General features: G+C 47.1%; 1 protein-coding gene across 2 annotated transcripts in view; it reads left to right on the top strand.

Moving 5' to 3' along the window:
- The window catches only part of SIN3B (SIN3 transcription regulator family member B), a 1,409,802-nt gene that overhangs the window by 126,899 nt on the left and 1,264,308 nt on the right, over positions 1 to 18,595 (top strand). For both annotated transcript variants that reach the window (XM_069649207.1, XM_069649206.1), the window contains one exon: positions 2,002 to 2,108. In XM_069649207.1, coding sequence (XP_069505308.1) covers positions 2,002 to 2,108 — 107 coding nt within the window. The remainder of the gene's footprint in view (positions 1 to 2,001; positions 2,109 to 18,595) is intronic.

Raw genomic sequence — 18,595 nt, forward strand, 5'->3', positions numbered from 1 at the left:
TCTCCTGTTTAGTACTTTTATTTAACGTGTCCCGCGCCCTTCCCTACCCAGCGGGCTGGTGGGGGTAGTTTCCATGGGAACTGTCACTGACTGAGGCCAGGATTGGATGTTCCCTGGCTTGTTAGGGCTACACTAGTACCTATAGACATTCACCCAATCCAAGATCTTACATTGTGAATTTTAATAAAGATATTGTGAAACTGTATTTGTGTAGTATGTTGCCATTGCTGTGCAAGGTGCTTAACTTAATTTTAATTACATACGTTTTATATAATTTGATTTCGGGTTCTAGAGGAAAACAATTACCTGTGAGAAACCAATGACTTTGTAAACTATATTGAATTCTACTGCTTCTGCCGAACCAAAAATGTATATCAAAATAGTTACAATTCTGTAAGAAATAGTCTCTTAATGTTGTAGAATTTGATCTAAATTCTCCAACACTAGCACCTTGTTTTGTATTTACTGTGGATGACCAGATCAGTTGGGGAGCTCAATCTCCTATTCATACTTGCTTTATTTTTGTGGTTTTCTCCTTTTTACTTTAATTTGTGACCAAATACGAGCGAACCGTTCTAAGACGAGCCTGAGTAAAAAACTGATTTCTCTAAAGCAGGGGTCTACAACCTTTGCCTCTCCAGATGTTTTGGACTACAACTACCAGCACCCATAACCAGCATAGTAAATAGCCAGATATCGGAATTTAACTCAAACATCTGGAGAGCCAAAGGTCGCAGAACCCTGCTCTAAACCCTTCTAGACCTGGGAAAATATGGTTTTATGAAGTCCAAATTAAGCTCCCAAATTCTAGAGCAGGAATCGAGTCTAATGAGAAAACAGCAAAAATATAAAGACAGTGTGAACAAGAAATGCTGCTCTCTGGCTCACATGGCCAGATGCTGGCTGTCTGGTCTTCTCTCCCATCCATTCCAGCTTTTCCCCGGATGCAGCCTTGCTCTGTGTCCCTGATTAGGTCTCAATGCCTCCAAAATATGCTTTAAGCCAAGTTTTCAGTGTCAGAATGACTTTAAATGAAAAATAGCAACATTAATTTGTTTTCAAAAATAGGACTTAATGGGAACGTTTGATTCAATGAGAAATGGCATAAAAGCAACTACATTAATTTCCAACTAATTGCCTTTAATGAGGGCATTAACTTCAATTTAAAATAACAAATGTTTTTTCCACTAGTAAGCTTAAAATGTGGCATTACTTCAAATGGGAATCAATAAATAAACAGCAATTTCTTTCTTACTAAGCTGCAATGGTAGCGCTTGGTGAGTGATGGCCACAGAAATGAATTCTGCTTCAATCTCTAGTATTTGTGTCCCTGATTCAAGGTTACTCTGGTTTTATTAAGATCTAAAGAATTGAATATAGTTGGCTACCAACTAAGACTTATTTTGGCTTTTCTTAATGTAATATTGAAAATTAAAACTGGCCTTGGTAGGCCATATTGTCTACATCATTTCATGACTTACGCATTCCAGTGTATGCAAGAATGTCACTCTGTGTTTAAACAAGTCTATGTAACATAGCATGTGAGCTTTTAATTCACCATTCCCAACATTGCATTGCAAAATAGGTGGCAGGTTAGAAACCTAAGGGGGTGTTGCATGTCCAAGAGTGGGGCATGACTAACCTGTTGATCAAGCTACGAGCAAGCAGTTTGAAGTATAGCCTTGCCATCAGGGGGCTTCAGTGATCAAGGAACCTGTCCAGAGTCAGAAACCTGATGAGTTAATGGATGAGCAAGCACTCCTATGAGACCTAAGGTGTGCTTCAGATTCCTGGGAGGGAAATGGTTCTGTGCATGGAACTGAATATTGTCATTGGGGCCGCCCAGGAGGCCTGTGAAGGTAAACTGTCGCTGAAATGGTGCCTTCAATGTCCAGGCTATGGAACCTGCTGCCGAAAGGCTGCATTGTACTTGTTGACATTTGATTGGCTGATGTTTTTCCTTTTCCTCTCTCCTCCCTATCGCTGAATCTGCCATTTCAGGTTGAAGATGCCCTGTCCTATCTGGACCAAGTAAAGATTCGTTTTGGAAGTGATCCTGCCACCTACAATGGGTTTCTGGAAATCATGAAAGAATTTAAGTCTCAAAGGTAAAAGCAGTCATCTTTGAAAAAAAGTGTTAATGTGGAAAACCTGTTGAGAAAACTGTGCCTCCTAATTGTAAATTATTGCGGAACTAGAACCTGAAGTATATTCTGTTAACCTGGCTCGTTCCTTTAAACCATGCAGCTCTGTTCAGATGACTAGTGATCGAAATGATAGGTTAAATAGGGTTCAGGGCTTTTTTTTTTTTAAACGAAAAAAAAGGCTCCCCTCCTGCCTAATTGGCCCCATACTGTCCATTGTATGTGCTGTTTCAACACCAGCATGCAGAGGAGGTTTAGAAATCTGGGCCGGTCCTGAAACTGAAGTTTAAGACCGTTTCTATTGTCAAACGTATGCTGCATCACACAGGTTGTTACTTTATGATGTCTAGGTTTACACAACACATTATACTTGGTTTTCAAGCATGTGATGTTTCTGGATGTTCCAAAAGTCAAAGTGAGCTAAACATCCTCTGTCACCCTCCAATCATCTGGCATTTTGGTAGGGCTGAAGACATGGCTGTTTTCCATATGTTGTCAGGACACTTAACACACATACCTGAGTGTGCAGGGTCCAGGTGTGGACAACATGTACTCTATGAAATAATCAGATGAGATTAATTAGGTCCATCTAGAAACCCAATAACTAAGGCCAGCTGCCCATGAAACCCAATAACTAAGGCCAGATGCCCAAGACCCATGGTTTGTTGGTGTCACTTGAATAGGACCACTACCAGTTTTGAAGGGTGCATTTTGAGCTAGGCGGGGTTCATCTGGGTAACATCCAAGAGCCCTGGGCCTTGTGGGAGAAGTTGGGGTGTAGCTTTAACCCTCTCCAAATTTGAGTCTTAGCTTGATCTAGCTGCCATCTGATGCAGAGGCAGGTGGGAATTATGTAATGTTGGTGAGGGCAGGCTGGAATTGCCAGAGTACTGAGTGCCAGTATGGTTTTATGTGATTTGTGGCCTTGACATGTGGGTATGTTTTATTCTGAGGGGAGCAACCAAATGTCTAGGGAGAGTGGATTGTCTGGAGAGTGTTAGGGGGATCATTGTTGTCCTTTGCATGGCATACAGATACATCAACATACCTTTGCAGGTTGTTCCTCTGTAGGGTATCCTGAGTCTCCAAGTGGTGGAGTGGCAGCATGTTAGGCAAGAATTGGTGTAGTAACACTGTGAAACTACACACTTATCTGCTTGGTATTAGGTAACCCACCTTTTGGTATAGGTATGTACTACAAAAATTGGTAGTGTGACTGTGCAGCCAGGCCTAGCTCAACAGTGGTAAATTTGAGCTGTAGAGCTTTAGCAGTGAAATTCTCAAATACAAATATCCAAGGTTTCAGTTATAAATAGTTATTTAACATCGCATTTTAAATAAGCATTCTTCAGATATGTAACAATCAAATATACTTTAAAATACTTTTCCAGAATCAGCAGAAGTTAGTGGATACTCTTTGGATATGCTTCTTACACAATTCCTACTCCCGGAGGTGACTTAATTTACAAGGACAGTAATGGCGTTTATGTATCAGTAGTTATATTTTACAGATTCAGTGGTTGCAGAAAGGAAAGGTTAAAGGAAGACAACGCAGGTTAAACAGTTTCTCAAGGTATCTGAGTATACTTAAATCTTCCAATGAAGTCTAGACACGCCTTTTCCAGCAATAACAGTCTAAAACAAGTTACCACTTATGAGAGACAGAAATATCAAGGTCAGTGGACTAGAAGAGTTTTCAGGGAGCCAGGATAGCCAGTCAATTGGAGCACAGTCTATGGAGCTGAGGCACTTCTTGGATAATAAAAGAGGTGCACAAAGTTAGTTTTGTAGAAAAACCACTTGTAGGGTCACACGCTGTTAAGCCTGTGAAAAAGGGATCCACTCTAAAGGTAAGCCAATGCAATTCCCAACTGAGAAGAGCAGAGCTAACAGACAATGAGGCAAGTACCCCAAGACTAAACAAACAGTATCTCTGGTTTGAAGAAGAGTGGTACAGCTGGATTCAGTCCTGCTGCAGCGGTGCAGGCCCTGGGTTCTTGAGCTTCAGTCCTGAGGACGAGGGAGGACATCGGGAGGGCTCCTGCGGCTGCAATTTGGAGGTTGTCTGCAGCTACAGGCTCTTTTTGGATCAGCAGCACTTTTGCTCGGTAAACGGCACCACTGCAGATCTCGGATATTGGTTGGGCTTCCTGCACTCTGATGAGGGGACTCGAGCTCTAGTCGTCCTGCTTCTGGAGGGTCCTTAAGAGACTCCTGGAGCTTCTGGCTGGATGTCAGACATTGCACTCGACTATGGATTTCTCAACCCCTGCCACTCGGTTCTTGCAGCAGCGAAGTAGTACAGCCAATCGGGGAGGATGGGCCAGCAGAGTTAGTCTCTGGTTAGTTGGTCCCAAGAAGTCGTCCCTTCCGGAGCTTCTCTTGTCGATCAGAAAAAGGAGTTTCGGCACAGCAGAAGGACTTCACCGGGCAATTCAAAGGTCCAGGAGGAGGCAGCAAGCTTCATTCACGGTTTCTTCGTCTGGTCTTTCTCTCAGTGGTCGACTCTGCCTCTAATCCCAAAACCGTTGCCTTTTAAGCAGGTTTCTCCCATTCATGCACAGCCTAGGCTGTCCATCACACAGCAAGGGTGGTTGTCCTAAAAGGACAGCCAGCCAGCGAATCGGGACTGGTTGCATTCAGGCATTCCTAGAGATAAAGGACAGGGGAGTTTCGGGATCCTCCTTCACATCCTGCCTTTCCAGACGCACTGGAGCCATAGGCAGGCTTCAGGGATGAAGCCTGCCAAAGGCAAAACGAACGAAGGGCTCAACTCTGCCTTGATGTACAGAATTAAACACAAGAAAGACCTCACAAACCGAAAATGGTGACAAAAGAAGACTGGGCCATTTTGACAAAAATGGTCACCCATTGTTGCTATACTGAAGCTGAGGATTCAGCCTGTGTTAGAAGAGCACAATGGTAGGAACATTAAACCACTGCCACCAGCCATTTAGTAGTGAGGGTAACATAAAAAAATGCTACATGAGTGTAGGATAAGGGGCTACTAAGTAACCTTCCAGCACTCCACATAAGATGGTTTGTGCTGGACCTACAGAGCGAAAGGTAAGTAATGTCATTTCACTTCACTATTCTTGGGAACAGTAGTTCACCCAAGAAAAGGTATTTAAACCTTATGAGGAATCTAAAGGATTTCTCGGTGACGCTGCACTGAAGGTGCTGTGTGTCACTATACAAAAAGTAGATGCCTATGGAGTTTCAGACTCCGAAATTAGAGGAAACATAATCCAAAACAGGTCAAAATACATGAGAGAGTGAGAAAAAGGTATCATTCCAGGGTAAAAATGAAAAAGTCCTAAAGTCCAGCAAAAGAGCTTGGGTCTCTAAGGTTGAATGGAATTAGCACTGAAATGAGAATTCTCCCCAACACACAACAGTCAAGGCAAACTCATTAGGAATGGCTTAAAAAGTGGCCAACACTTGCACTAGCCACACAATAAGTTACGGCCCAAACTATATTTATCAGAAGTTGTGCAAGAGGAGTACACTGCATTAATGGATAAGCAGGGTGCAAAATGTGTTCTAGTGATATGTGACTCTTGGCGGATAAGAAATTGGGTGCTGTGCGTATGCATACATTTGAGGTGGCAAGTGACTTTTATTATGACTGGCTAGTAGCTTGCAGCTTGAATTTCTTCTCCCCTGAGTTAAGAAACTGTTCAAGAATAAAAGGTCTTTCAGAAGATGTGCCCTTCCAGGAGCTCCAGGGAAACAGACATAATCTTGGAATAAATCAATCTCTATGATTCGTTGATTGTGATGCAGAACTTGGGTAGCTGAGGTTACTCATTTAATTCCAATGGCCCAATGTTCTTCTATGAGCAGAGATTCAGGTATGCAGACAGACCCCCACACTTCTTCAGCAAACTGAAGACCACAGAGAGGATGAGGGGACGTCAAAGTAGTCCAACCACAAAAGATGCATTGGAGTAGTGCCACATTGACGATTGAAGAGTGGTGCACAAGCTGCTGTGAAATGCAAGGGCTGAAATAGAAGGCCCCAATGCTGGAAGAACATTTGGATTATTGCGACTGCCATCCAGTCCAGGAACTGCACATTTTAAAGTAGGGGACACACACTGCAGGGCAAGCCACTGGAAGCCCCAACACTGGAAGAGGAAAACCAGGGCCCTGCCAGACGGGCCATGCCCCTCAAGTGGTTTCTACGAACATTAGGGGCCATGCTTTAACTCTGAAGTTAGGTGCTACCACTTCTGGGAGAGATGAGACACAACCAGCACCACAAAGAACAGAGGCTAGTAATGCACTGGTTCCACCAGCTCAAGAGAAGGAGCGCTGCACTACGTTCGCTCTAAACACAGAAATGGCAGAGCCTAGACATCTGTGTTACATGGAGTAACATCATATTTTGCTGTGGTCTTCCAACCAGTGCCTTTGTGATAGAATCCCAGTGATCGACAAGATAAGAGTGGCCTGTCTGGAGAGTTCGCTCCATAGACCAACCTTGAAACAGTGTTGGGTCGAAATAGTAATTTTTTTACTGTGTTTGCTAACTGTTAGTACCCTTGATTTTTTGGAAACTGGAGTGCACTGAAGGCTCCAAGTGTGTTTTGGCGTGCTGCTCAAAGTAGCCCACATGGCTTTACGGGCAAGGGCACTGCCAAAGTGCCCCAATTTTCCCAGGATGAGTCTTTTCACAGTGAAAGGGTTAGTGTCACAGGCTGGCAGCTCTGTACTTCTATTTGGTTGCACAGTATTGTAACCTTTTTATTGATTTGGTAACCACTTGCTCCTTAAACAGAAGCAAGGAGACTGAGGTGTCCTGCAACCAAGCCAGTTCCTTTGTGGCTGTTTGTGTGTTTCACTGCATGGAACACATTTTGTTTTTATTTTTAACTTGGTTTTATTGGCATTTATGCAAAATTACCTCCGGACCAAGTCCGTTACACGTCATACATTTCCAACTCACAGTCCAGCATGTCTCCCCCTTCCCTCCCCCCCAATCCCTCCTCCATAACCCAAACCTCCACGACTGGGGTATCCTAAAAATTGAACCTTAAACTTGACAGTAGGCATTATGCTATGGAGGTAGGACTTTCCAAGAGAACTTCTTCACTGGTGCTCGAGAACTTGCTTGGTAATGGCTCTCATGGTGTCTCATGTTTTGTTGGTTTTGTGCTGGATAGTGATTCTTCCCTCCTTACACCTCCCCACCTGAACATCTTCCACTTCCCACTCTCGGTGCCCCCCCTTCCCCATTACAGGACCATCCAGTCATCAAGGGCACAGTGTACCTCCCATCCCCATGATTGACGCACCTGGCCGCAGTTTAATCAAAAGGTGCCCTTAACCATTGCAGTCAATTTGTGCATAAGGACATGTTCTTCAGCTTACTTTGCCAGTCTTTTTTCGAAGGAGCCACCGGCCTCTTCCACTTCTGTGCCAGTGCTACCCTCCCCGCCCGCACCATTGTTTCCCACATTCTGGGCTATCTGTATATGTCAGAGGTCCTCGGGGGCAGGCCTATTAATAGCGTCAGTGGTTCTTGTGGGAGTGAGTTCCCGTTGACCTCCCAGATCCAACCCTGCACGTCCTCCCAGTAGTTTTGAATCTGCGGACAGTGCTACCACATGTGTGCCCTCATTCCTACTTGGCCACATCCCCTTGGACATTACAGCAAAACCCCTAGGAACATCCTTGATAGCTTCAGCGGGTCCCTGTGACATCCCTGAAGGACTTTTAAATTGTGTTCCATATCTGCTGCAAACAGGTTCCTGTGGAAGGCTATTTTGAAAGCCTTGTTCCATACCTCATCCGAGAGGTCCTCCCCTGCCAGGCCATTCTAGTAACTACGGAACCCTCTACTTTCTGTGAGATTATTGGTATTGAATAACTTGTACATTTTAGACACCATCCTCTTCCTTGAGTTGGCTGAGTAACATTTTCTCAAGTGGGGGTCAGAGGCCTCCTGAGTTTTTGATCCCAAATTTGCTCACATAGGATACCCTTCAGCCTGAGAAATTCGAAAATGGAGATTGTCCCCTGGCCCAGCGCCTCTCCCATTCCTTCATATGTTAGAAAGTCTCCATCCCTGAACAATTGTCCCACCCTTTCCATACCATTGTCCGACCAGACCTGTGCACTCTTGAACCCCCTGCTACCCAACCTGAATATGGGGCCCCACAGGGAGGTCAACGGGGAGGGCCATGTTGTCGGGTGGCTGGTTTGAGACCCCTCCCTCCAGACTGACCAGAGTACCCCTAACACTAGGTGATTCTTCAACCTATTCGGAATGGCCTTTCGCAGCGCCCACAGGAGGGGTCTCACCTTAAGCGGGTGAGCGTCCATGTCCTCCAGTAAGTCCAATAAGTGCCCTTGCCCTCTTATGTGTTCTAGGAGTACCCTAAACTGAGCTGCAATAAAGTAAAGGAGGAAATCAGGCAGACCAAAGCCCCCTTCCTTCCTAGGTAGGATGAGCGTAGTCATCTTAATCCTCGGGGTCTTGCCCTGCCAGATGAATACTTGCACTGATTTCTGGAGGTATCTAAAGATCTGGTACTGGATGCTCGTGGGAAGGGCAGTGAAGAGATTGAGTAGTCTTGGCAAAACGTTCATCTTCACTGCCGTCATGCGTCCATACCATGACAGAATCCTACTTCCCTACCGCCTCATATCCATCTTAATCTCAGCCATTATAGGGTCGTAGTTGGCCGAGGCCAAACTCAAGAGGTCCCTGGTAAGGAGGATACCCAAGTTACTGATGGAGTCTTTCACAAAGCTAATCCCCATAAATTCTTTTAGAGGGTCTAGCATTGGGTCCTGTGCCCGGATAGGGAGCAACGTGGATTTCGATTATTTTTATTTGCTGACCTGAAAATTGCCCAAAGGTTTCTATCGGGGACAGAAGGTGGGGGGTGTGGGGGCGACTGGCGGGGTTCCACTAAATATGTCAAGATATCATCTGCAAACAGTGAAAGCTTAAATTCCACCTCACCCCGTACAATTCCCTTGATATCTGGATGGGTAGTCACCGCTATGGCCTGGGGTTCCATTGTAAGGGCATATATCAAGATGAAGAGGGGGCATCCCTGTTTCATGCCCCGCGAGAGAGGGAACAAGGCCAAAAGCTCTGTTCACCTGAACTCTGTAAAGTGCAGATATCCATTTTCTGTTTCGTTCCCCAAACCCCATCTTCTGGAGGATAGTGTCATGTACCTCCATTCGACCCTATCTAGCGCTTTTTCTGAGCCTATTGAAAGCAGGCTCGCTTCGAGGTTCGCTTGTTGGGCAAAATGGGTCAGATCTGTTGTTTTCCAGATGTTAACCGAGCCCTGGCGTCCCCCTATAAACTCCACTTGATCCCCATGAACCAGCGATGGCATAACCCCCTCCAACCTCTTGCCGATCACCTTTGCCAAGATCTTGACGTCTATATTAAGTAGCGATATCGGTCTATAGGTGGAGCTTTCTGTTGGGTCTTTCCCTTCCTTTGGTAAAACTACTATGATTGCACCCATCATCGTTTCGGATAGGATGTCCCTCTCAAGGACCGCGTTAAACACCTTCGCCAGGTGGGGAGCTGGCGTGGAGCGAAATGTCTTGTAAAATTTCACTGAGAACCCATCATCGCCTGGCGAGGTATCCCCCTTTATCCCTTTGATTACCCGCACTATCTCCTCCTTCGATATTGGGGCCTCCAAGTCTTCTGCCCCCTCCCTCTCCAGCACCGGTACCTGGATGGACTTCAGAAAATCTTCAATTTGGAAGTCTTCCCCACCACCCCCCCGAACTGATTCATATAGCTTTTCGTAGTACCGGCGGAATGCTCACCCAATGCTCGCGGTGTCGTATACTAATGTCCCCGTCTTTTTTTTGTTTTTGTTTTGTTTTTTTTACAGCTTTCACCATCCTGTTCTTCTGGACCTCCCTCAATTCCCACGCTAATATTTTGTCTGCTCTCTTCCCCTTTGCATAATATTTTTGTTTTAGCAATTGGAGACTCCTTTCCATTTTGTTTAGCAAGAATTCCTTCAGCTGGAGCCTACATTCCTCCAGGGCTGCTATCCGGTCCGGGGTAATAGGCCTATCCGGGGAACCGCCCGGCTGGAGTCTTGCTATTTTTTTGTTGGAGGATTTTCTCTTGGGTTACCCTCTCCTTTTCATTGTGCTCCTATTTTAATTGGGACTTGTTGCGTATGGGCCCAGGGATTTCTCAATGAGGATAAAATCGATCCTTGAAAGGGACTTGTGAATCCTCGAATAATGTGTACGGCTAGTCGCTTGCTTTTGCGCTAGGGAGTGAGTCTTCCAGTCTCAAGTCCTGATTGACCCTGCAAAAACTTTGTGATGTGAGGTCGTCCACCGCCTGGGAAGCCTGAGGGGCCAGTCTCTTCCTATCGTTTGCGGGGTTCAGAACCATATTAAAATCACCCCCCACTATCAATGTGCCTTGTACGAAAAGTTGGAGCTTGTCTCTCACCCCCTCCCAGAAGTGAGCCTGGCCCTCATTTGGCCCGTATACCACTGCTAAGGTCAGAGGAGAACCTTAGAGTGAACCCTTAACCAATAGGTAACAACCCTCTGGTTCTTTCAGTGTTGCCTCCGTGTCAAAACCCATGCCCCTCGCCATTCGGATTACCACTCCCCTCTTTTTGGTTCCAGGCGATGCGCACAAGACCTCTCCTATCCTTCCTACTCGCATATTGGGTTCCTTGCCCAATGTGTCTCCTGCAGGAAGCGCAGGTCTAATTTCGCTCTTCGAAAGTCCCTACTCAGAAGTGATCTCTTAATGGGAGTGTTCAATCCCCTGACATTCGGGGAGCCCACCTCCAGCACGGGTAGACAATCAGCCATTGTCGTATTCTACATTTCCATTATTCAGCGTCCTCTGAGCACCACTTTGTTTCATGCCCCATAGCCATCACTGCACCTTAGTAAACCACTGGTTGCCTGTTACTGTCAACAAACCGTTAACCCCCGTCCCCTGCACCCTGGGTGGAGCTTGAACTTGTCACCAACTGCCCCACCACTTCTTACCAACAACTCTGTCCTCCGTAACTCCCTCCCAACCTCCTCCCCCTTTCCCCGGTGCCCAGCCAGTAAGTTCGACCATTTCTGGTACTTGGCCGGACCACCGACGTGCCCATCAACTTCGTGCTGCTATTGAGTGAACCCTTTCCGTTGTCCCCCCCCCCCCCCCCTCCCCAGCCCGCGAGAGACCGTCCCACTGGTGCACCCCCATACTTGCTATTCTATGGGATTGATGCCATGTGTTTTTGCTCAAATCCCGGTCCTCATTTCCGGCAGGGCCATGGTGGTTCTCATACTTCAGGACTCCCCCATCCTCTATCTTTTGTGGGGAAGGGTGTGTTCAGTTTCTTAATTATCCTGGATCCTGGTATCTTCCTTCTGTCTCTCGTTCCATCTGGTCCACTCGCTTCTGCTATCGCTATCTCCGCGGGCCTTCTCTGTGATTCTGGGTCCTCCACATAATCTTGGATTGCTCCTCTATTGTCTTCTATGGGTCGTTTTCAGTCACATGTGTTCAAATGTCAGGGAGAATGGATAGCCCCACCTGTAGCGCACACCCTTTTCCCCTCAAACATTGGGTCAGGGGCCGATGCAGTCTCCGTTTGGCCAGAGTGTATGCAGAGAGATCCTGGAAGATTAATATCTTTGTGTTGTAAGTAATGTCTCGGCTTTCCTGGCCTCCTCTAGCACCTTTGTTTTTTGTTTTTTTCCATATAATAGTGGAAGCAGAACAAGATGGACCGGGGACCTCCTGCCCTGCCCCCCGCTCTGTGCGCCTTGTCTATTGCGGGTTCTGTAGTAGCCTCATTCCAGAAACGGAGGCAGATCTCTTCTCTGACCACTCGACATGTCTCTTTCCGTCTCACCTGCCACCTCCGGAACCCAAAACAATCCGAGGTTGTTTCTCCTCTCCCTGTTTTCAAAATCGTCCATTTGTCTGGCTCTCTCCATCTCTTTTCTCCAAAGCCGCCAATCTCATGTCTATTTGTGCTTCCTGGGCCGTGGATGGTGATTGATTTGTCTCTAGCTGTAGCAACCTGTTGTCGACTTTGTCCACCCTGGTCCATTTTATCCAGCTTTTGGGCTATGTCTGACCTAATTTCTCTGATTTCCTGCAGCACAGAGGCAAAGCCCCTTTCCAATGCTGAGGCAGCTTCCGACGTGGCCTCTGGTCGGTTCATCCCTCCTTCCTGGTCCAGGCTACCCTGGCTGCTTTTTTCCTCTTAGGAGGCTTCCTTCCAGTACATTGGGCCTCCCTGGGTGCCTTGTTAGTGCGATGGCCTCAGTCCTCGTGGATCTGATGTGCCCTCCCTGGTCCCAAAGCTGGATTCTGTAGACAGCCTCTGCTGAATGAGCGCCGGAGCTCTCGCCTCTGTCTGGTATTTGTGAATCCTGCTGGGACTCCTTCAGGGCGGGCACAAGCCCCCTGGACAGTCCCCAGGGGCACTCAGCCTATCCTCTGTTTGGCCTTGCTGGTACTCCTGATACGGTCTCCCCGGGCGGGCACATGCCCCGGACGTCATCAGGGGCCACCACCCGGTTCGTGGATCAGCTTTGTTCTCCTTCCTGATCTGGGCTTACAGGGGGGGATATCGGGTCCAGTTTCCCCCTCCACATAAAGGGGCCAGCCAGCGCTCCTCGGCTCTCCCTGCTCTCCTGTATAGTCGTCTGGCTCTGGGTAATCCTCTTGAAGGGGTTAGTCCCTTCTCTCTTTCCGCTCCTGCCTTTGGGTTGCAGTCTGTGGGCCGGAAGCCCCTTCCAGTTTTTGGGTTGGGGGAAGCGGTGCCTCCAGTGCCCGTTATGCTGAGGCGTTCCTTTTTCCCCTGGACCCCAATCCACTGTCTTCTTTGTTTATGAGGGGAAGCGGTCCCCGCGGGCCGCCCCGGGCGGGGGCCCGATTATGTTTAAATTGGTTCTGCTCCTTGGATTTACTGAGCCCACTCTTCTGGGCTAGGTGGTGGGGGGGAACCTTGCCTCCTGTTCTCAGCCCGCTCCCATTTCTGAGGGCCAGAAGGGGCCTAAATTGTTCCTTGCATGTGGTTTTCCCTGCACCTGTCTAGGTGAAGTCCGCTCTGAGGGTTTGGGGGGTGAAGGGGTGGGCCGGTGCTGCACGAAAGCCCTCTTTTTCCGCAGCCCACCTGGTCCAATATATGCCCTCCCCCTCCTCCCTTTCGGGGTCTCCGGCATGAGTCTGCCCCCACCTCCTACCATGATAGGGGGAGACTGGGGGGCGCTCTGTGTCCCGGCCCAATTGGTTGTTGCAGCGCCTCCACCGGCACTCAGTACTGAAAAGCTTCCCCCGATCTGTCCCTCGAATCGACCTGCTGGGAGGCTCTCGGCTCCCTACCCCCGCTTCTCCGGTGTTAGGTGGAGGAGGTAGGGGGGGATTTGAGTCGGCGCCTGCCCTCTGTACATTCAGCCCCTCCGTGGGGCCGTTGGGGTCCTGTTGCTCCTGGGTGCCACCAGACCTCTTCTGCGCAGCTGCTCTGGGCACACTCTGCCGGCTCCCGCTCACCGAGACGCGGGACCTGCGGTGTCACCGTCACGTGCCTGCGGGGGTCCCTGGACGTCAGGGTTTTTTCTTGGAACGTCCAGGGGGGGTTCACTTTACAGTGGATGGTCTCCATTCACCGCAGCAGGTCATCCCGGGGGGGTCTCAAGTCCCTGTTTGGCCCAACCTGGCGGGAGCACTGCGATCAGGCTGCCATAGCCTGTGCATCCCCTGGTGGCATCCCAAAACAACCATTTGTCATCTACAGGTTCTCTCGACAGCCTACACAGTCTTGTGTGGATTGCATGCAGCTCTGACTGAATGAGCGTTCCTTAGATCCCTCAATCGGCTTCACTTTTCATGTGCCTGTGAAAGGGGAGTTTGGCTGGCCCTTCCTGAATGGATGCCTGCCAAAACCTTTAATGGAGCATAGATAATGCTCCCTTATGAAAGGTTTTATATGTAAACCAAACCGCACCAAAAAAACGATAATGCTTGGAAAGCTATGGTATTCCACAGACCTGTTTTTGGTTATCTCATGCCATTTATCAGAAACTAACTGGAACCACATTGGAGTATACGGAAGAGGATTGAAGGATGTTTCCTGCACTGAACCTCTGCCATTTGATCTTAAGATTTAAACTCCTTCTCTCCGGTTCCATGTAATAATGTCGCTGCAAAAATATCACCGAAAAATTGCTGTTTTTTGTGGCAACATTATTGCATGGAACATGCGGGGGACACCCCCGCAACACCCAAACTTTTTTTGTAGTTTTTTTTGTTTTTTTTTTTTTTATTTGCCCCTGTCCCCATATATATGGTCACCCAAATAATATCGCCATGACATTTTCCCGGCGATATTATTTACGGCGACCATATATATGGGGATATTATTACCTGATACCTTCTTTCCCTGCCCATGGCAATCCAATATCCGGTCCCTCCTCCTTCACAGCTGGATCCTCTTGCACCTCAGTCTTTTATGCACTTGATTGAGTTTCTGAACTATTTTATTTTTAATGGGACAGGTGTCCCTATTGGAAAAGGCGTGCTCTTGCTACTGCGTATCTGTCGCCGGCTCCACTGTGGGACATTTTGGCCTGGAATTCTGCATCCATCTTTACTCTAGGGATCTACCTCCATCCTGTCCTGCAACCCTTTGATCTCTCTTCTGCACCACTGGCCTGTCCCAAGGATCTAGTGTTGTGGTTTCCTGCTGCTGCTCACATCCTCTTCCCTGTCATATGCATTATCTTCTGTACATTTGCTGAATTTGACTGGGTCACTCGAACCATCCTTTTGTACCCAAGGGCTTTGTGTGCAGTAGTTTGATCAGGATTCGGGAATATGACCTGCAAAAACTAGACATCGCAACCGACTTATGTCCCCTTGAACAGTTTGATGTATTTAGCCTAAAGGACCTGGGCTAAACGGGCACCCTTATTTTTGAAACCCCTTGAACAGTGGAACATTTTTGTTTAGCGTCCTCTTCCACATCCTTTCGGTCTTTGGGACCTGAGCCAGTTGCTGGTGACAGACGTCCGCTCTTGCAGTGGTATGTGTGCAGGCTATTTTCATTAGTACAACCACCATCACTATCGTCTTCTAACCATGTAGAAGACACATATGCATCCTTCCTATTGTGGACTTCTGGTGGTGCCTCTGAGCATTTATAAGAACCTAGTTGGAACTATTTTGAAGACTTCTTGGAGGAAGCCTCTGTTGCTGACTCGATTTTATCCCTGAAGGCAAAGCGCTGCTTCTCTGTTCATGGGTTTCCTGTCTGAAGCTATTCCTCCCTCTTATCTGGCAGGAACAGCTGGATCCTCCTTCCCTGCAGTCCTGTGTGCATCCGGTTGCCTTAATCTACTGTCTTTGACTGGAACCGTAGTGGGTGCCCCTGCTACCTTGCTGGAAGCTGATTGGCGTTATTGCTTCAGCCCTGATGTGCTTGCTCATTGGACATCCTGTCTTGGACATCTGCAGCTGTCCTTCCTCAGGGGCCTTCCTGTATCTTGTCCTGTTGTCTTCACCAGAGCATCAGTTCCCTGATCAAAAGGGTCAGTTTTCTGGGATTGTGTTACTGTCAGTTCACTTCATTAGGGCTTCTCTTTGTTTGCTGACTTCTTTTTTGGTTGGTGCAACAATACTTTTATTTTTACATTTGTAGAGTGCACAAAACAACTGGCATCAAGGCGCTGGTTGTGAGGGGGGGAAGGGAGGGATCAGGGAAGGGTACGGGTGCAGTTGGAGGGAAGGTAGTTCATATCCGAAAGGTATATTGTCAATGGAATACGTTTGATTTTAGCGGTTTCCTGAAAGGCCTGTAAGAGGGGTCCTGGTGCGGGTGAGGAGGAAGGTTGTTCCACAAGGGCGGCAATGACTGGGAAGTTGGAACCCCCAGCTCTGGTGCGTCTGAAATTAGGTGTGGTCAGTCTTGTGGGTTTAGAGGAGCAGTTCTTGGAGATCCTCTGCAAGAGGTAGGGTGGAGCAGAACTGGAGAGGCATTGAGTGATGGAGAGAATTTTAAAGTTGATATGTTATCTGGCTTGGCACCAGCATGCAGCTTTTCTGAGAGCTGAGACATGGACATGTTTGGATAAACTCATAGCAGCCCTGAGACATTGTTCTGGATGGTCTAGAGTTTGTTGAGGTTGTGCTCAGAAATGCCGGCTAGAAGGGAGTTACAGTAGTCTAGACAGGATCTGGCTGTGGTCTGGTGATCTCGTGAGGAGAGAATGTGTTTTGTAGCATTCAAGAGTTTGATCGTATGGGCTGCTGAAGATGCAATTACATTGACGTGACATGCTGAAGCTAGAGTCGGTGAACGCCTAGCGCTTCAACAGTGGAGGAGACCGGGATGGTGCAGGCATCAATGGTGAAGGAGCAGAAGGCTGGGTCAGGTTTAGCAAGAAGTGAGGGGGAGGCCACTATCGGGATTTCTGTCTTGTCATCACTAAGACGGAGCTGGTGTGTGGCCATCCAAGTTTGTACAGTGTCATACATTATGTTGATATTATTGGAGTTTTGATCAATGTTCCCTGAGGTAGTGGAGGAGGATTTGGGTATCATCATAGTTGTTGTACGATATACCCGGAGTCGAGATGGTCGAAGAGTGATTTTGTATAGATATTGTATAATGTCGGGGAGATACGGGAGTCTTATGGGACCCCACAGGGAACTTAGCTTGGGTAGGCAGTTGCACTTCCCATGTAAACCTGGGCTCTTCTGTCCGCAAGGAATGAGGTCATACATTTGGTGGCCATAGGTGAAAAGTTGATGGCTGTGACTAGGTGGAGGCAAATTGTTTGGTGGTTAACCCGATCAAATGCTGTCGAAAGGTCTTGCAGTGGAGGAGGGCTAGGTTGCTGGTATCGCGAATATCGGCCAGTGGATTTTTAAGGTTGAGGAGGGCCGATTCTGTGCCATGACCTGCACGGAAGCCGGACTATCGTGGGCTGAAAATATTGTGGTGTTCCAGGTAGGCTTGTATCTGAATGTAGGCAGCAGGATCCAGAATTGTTTGGTAGGAAATGGAAATGGACAGTGGTGATAGGCAGTAGTTTGTGGGAATGGTAGGATCGGGGGAAGCTTTTTTGTTAAGTGGTGCGATCCATGCTTCCTTAAGGTTAGGTGGGATCGAGCTATTGGTGAACGAAAAGTTTTAACTGTACCCTCAAACTGAAGGCAATTTCTTCAGGACTCACCAGTCTTTGGTTAGGGCCTCAAATCCGTCTCTTGTGGCAAACTTCAGCAGTTTAGGTTTTTGTGTGCAGACAATCTTCCCAGGTACCGCTAAAGTGACGTTGTCTGCTTCAGATCTTGTACGTCATCTCTGCAATTCACCTTTACCTAGGCCTCTGCTCTTTGAACTGGGATATTCCTCTTGCCTGGTTGGTTCCTCCATCCTCGCCACCCTGAAGTTTTCCTTTTTTTGCTATTCCCATCCAGCTCTAATAACTTATTGTGTTTCTCCTATAAACTGGAGCAGTTTTTGTACCATTTATTTCTATTAAAACACTTTACAAACTTCTTAAAATCCTCTGCCTGTTTTTGTCACGTGATCAATATTTGTTTAGGTATTGGTGATTTTGGGGCACTTTGCTTTCAAAATGACAGGCAAAAAGCACTAATCAACATTTTTGTGCAATAACTATTTAACTGTGTTAAGCCCTTTCAAGGTATCTTCAATTTAAACAAGCAGTGTAATCATTTGTATGATGTCCCTTAAAGGTGTTCTGGGTCTTTTGTTTGATGCTTTTGCCTTTCTCTGTAGTTATTAGCTGTAAATATTTGCTTTTCTTAAATCTTTAAACGGCATGGGCTACTCTACTTTGACAGCTCTGCTGCCAAGAGTGAATCACAATTTGTATTCAGGAAGGAAAACCCAAATACACCAAGGATAATCTGTTACAATCTGGTCATTCAAAAAGACAGAAACCAAACTTCAACCATCAGCTACTTCTTGCATATGTGGCATCTGCCTTTAATTTTTTAACGTACAGTGCAGCGGTTGGGAGTTGGATGGAATTGGGTGGGAGGGTACACTCGGATAGATGACAAAAACCCATAGACGAGCGGCTCACAGTTGAAGTGGGCAACATGAACATAAAGTTCCTTAAATGACCCCCAGGCCTCATAATTGCCAAACTCATCCCATGTTTGAATTGCAAACTTAACATTTGTACTGCAGCGTCATTGCCTCTATGCACATTTCAATGATTGGCCTAGTCATGTATTTCCAGTATTTGTTGTGACAATCACCTGAGCATGTTGCACTTTCCTTATCTGATTGTGAAGATGTAAGAAAGCCAGTCCTGATCTTGGTGGGGGAGGGGTTAGGATGGGGTGTGAGTACTCTGATGCCAAGCACAATTTTTGTTCGATTCATCACATCTATCCACTTCTGAGTCTGTGGCATTCCGATAGGCTATGTAAAAACGTTCCT

Source organism: Ambystoma mexicanum, chromosome 1p (assembly GCF_040938575.1).
Source record: "Ambystoma mexicanum isolate Mex_15411 chromosome 1p, UKY_AmexF1_1, whole genome shotgun sequence".
Classification (NCBI taxonomy): Eukaryota; Metazoa; Chordata; class Amphibia; order Caudata; family Ambystomatidae; genus Ambystoma; species Ambystoma mexicanum.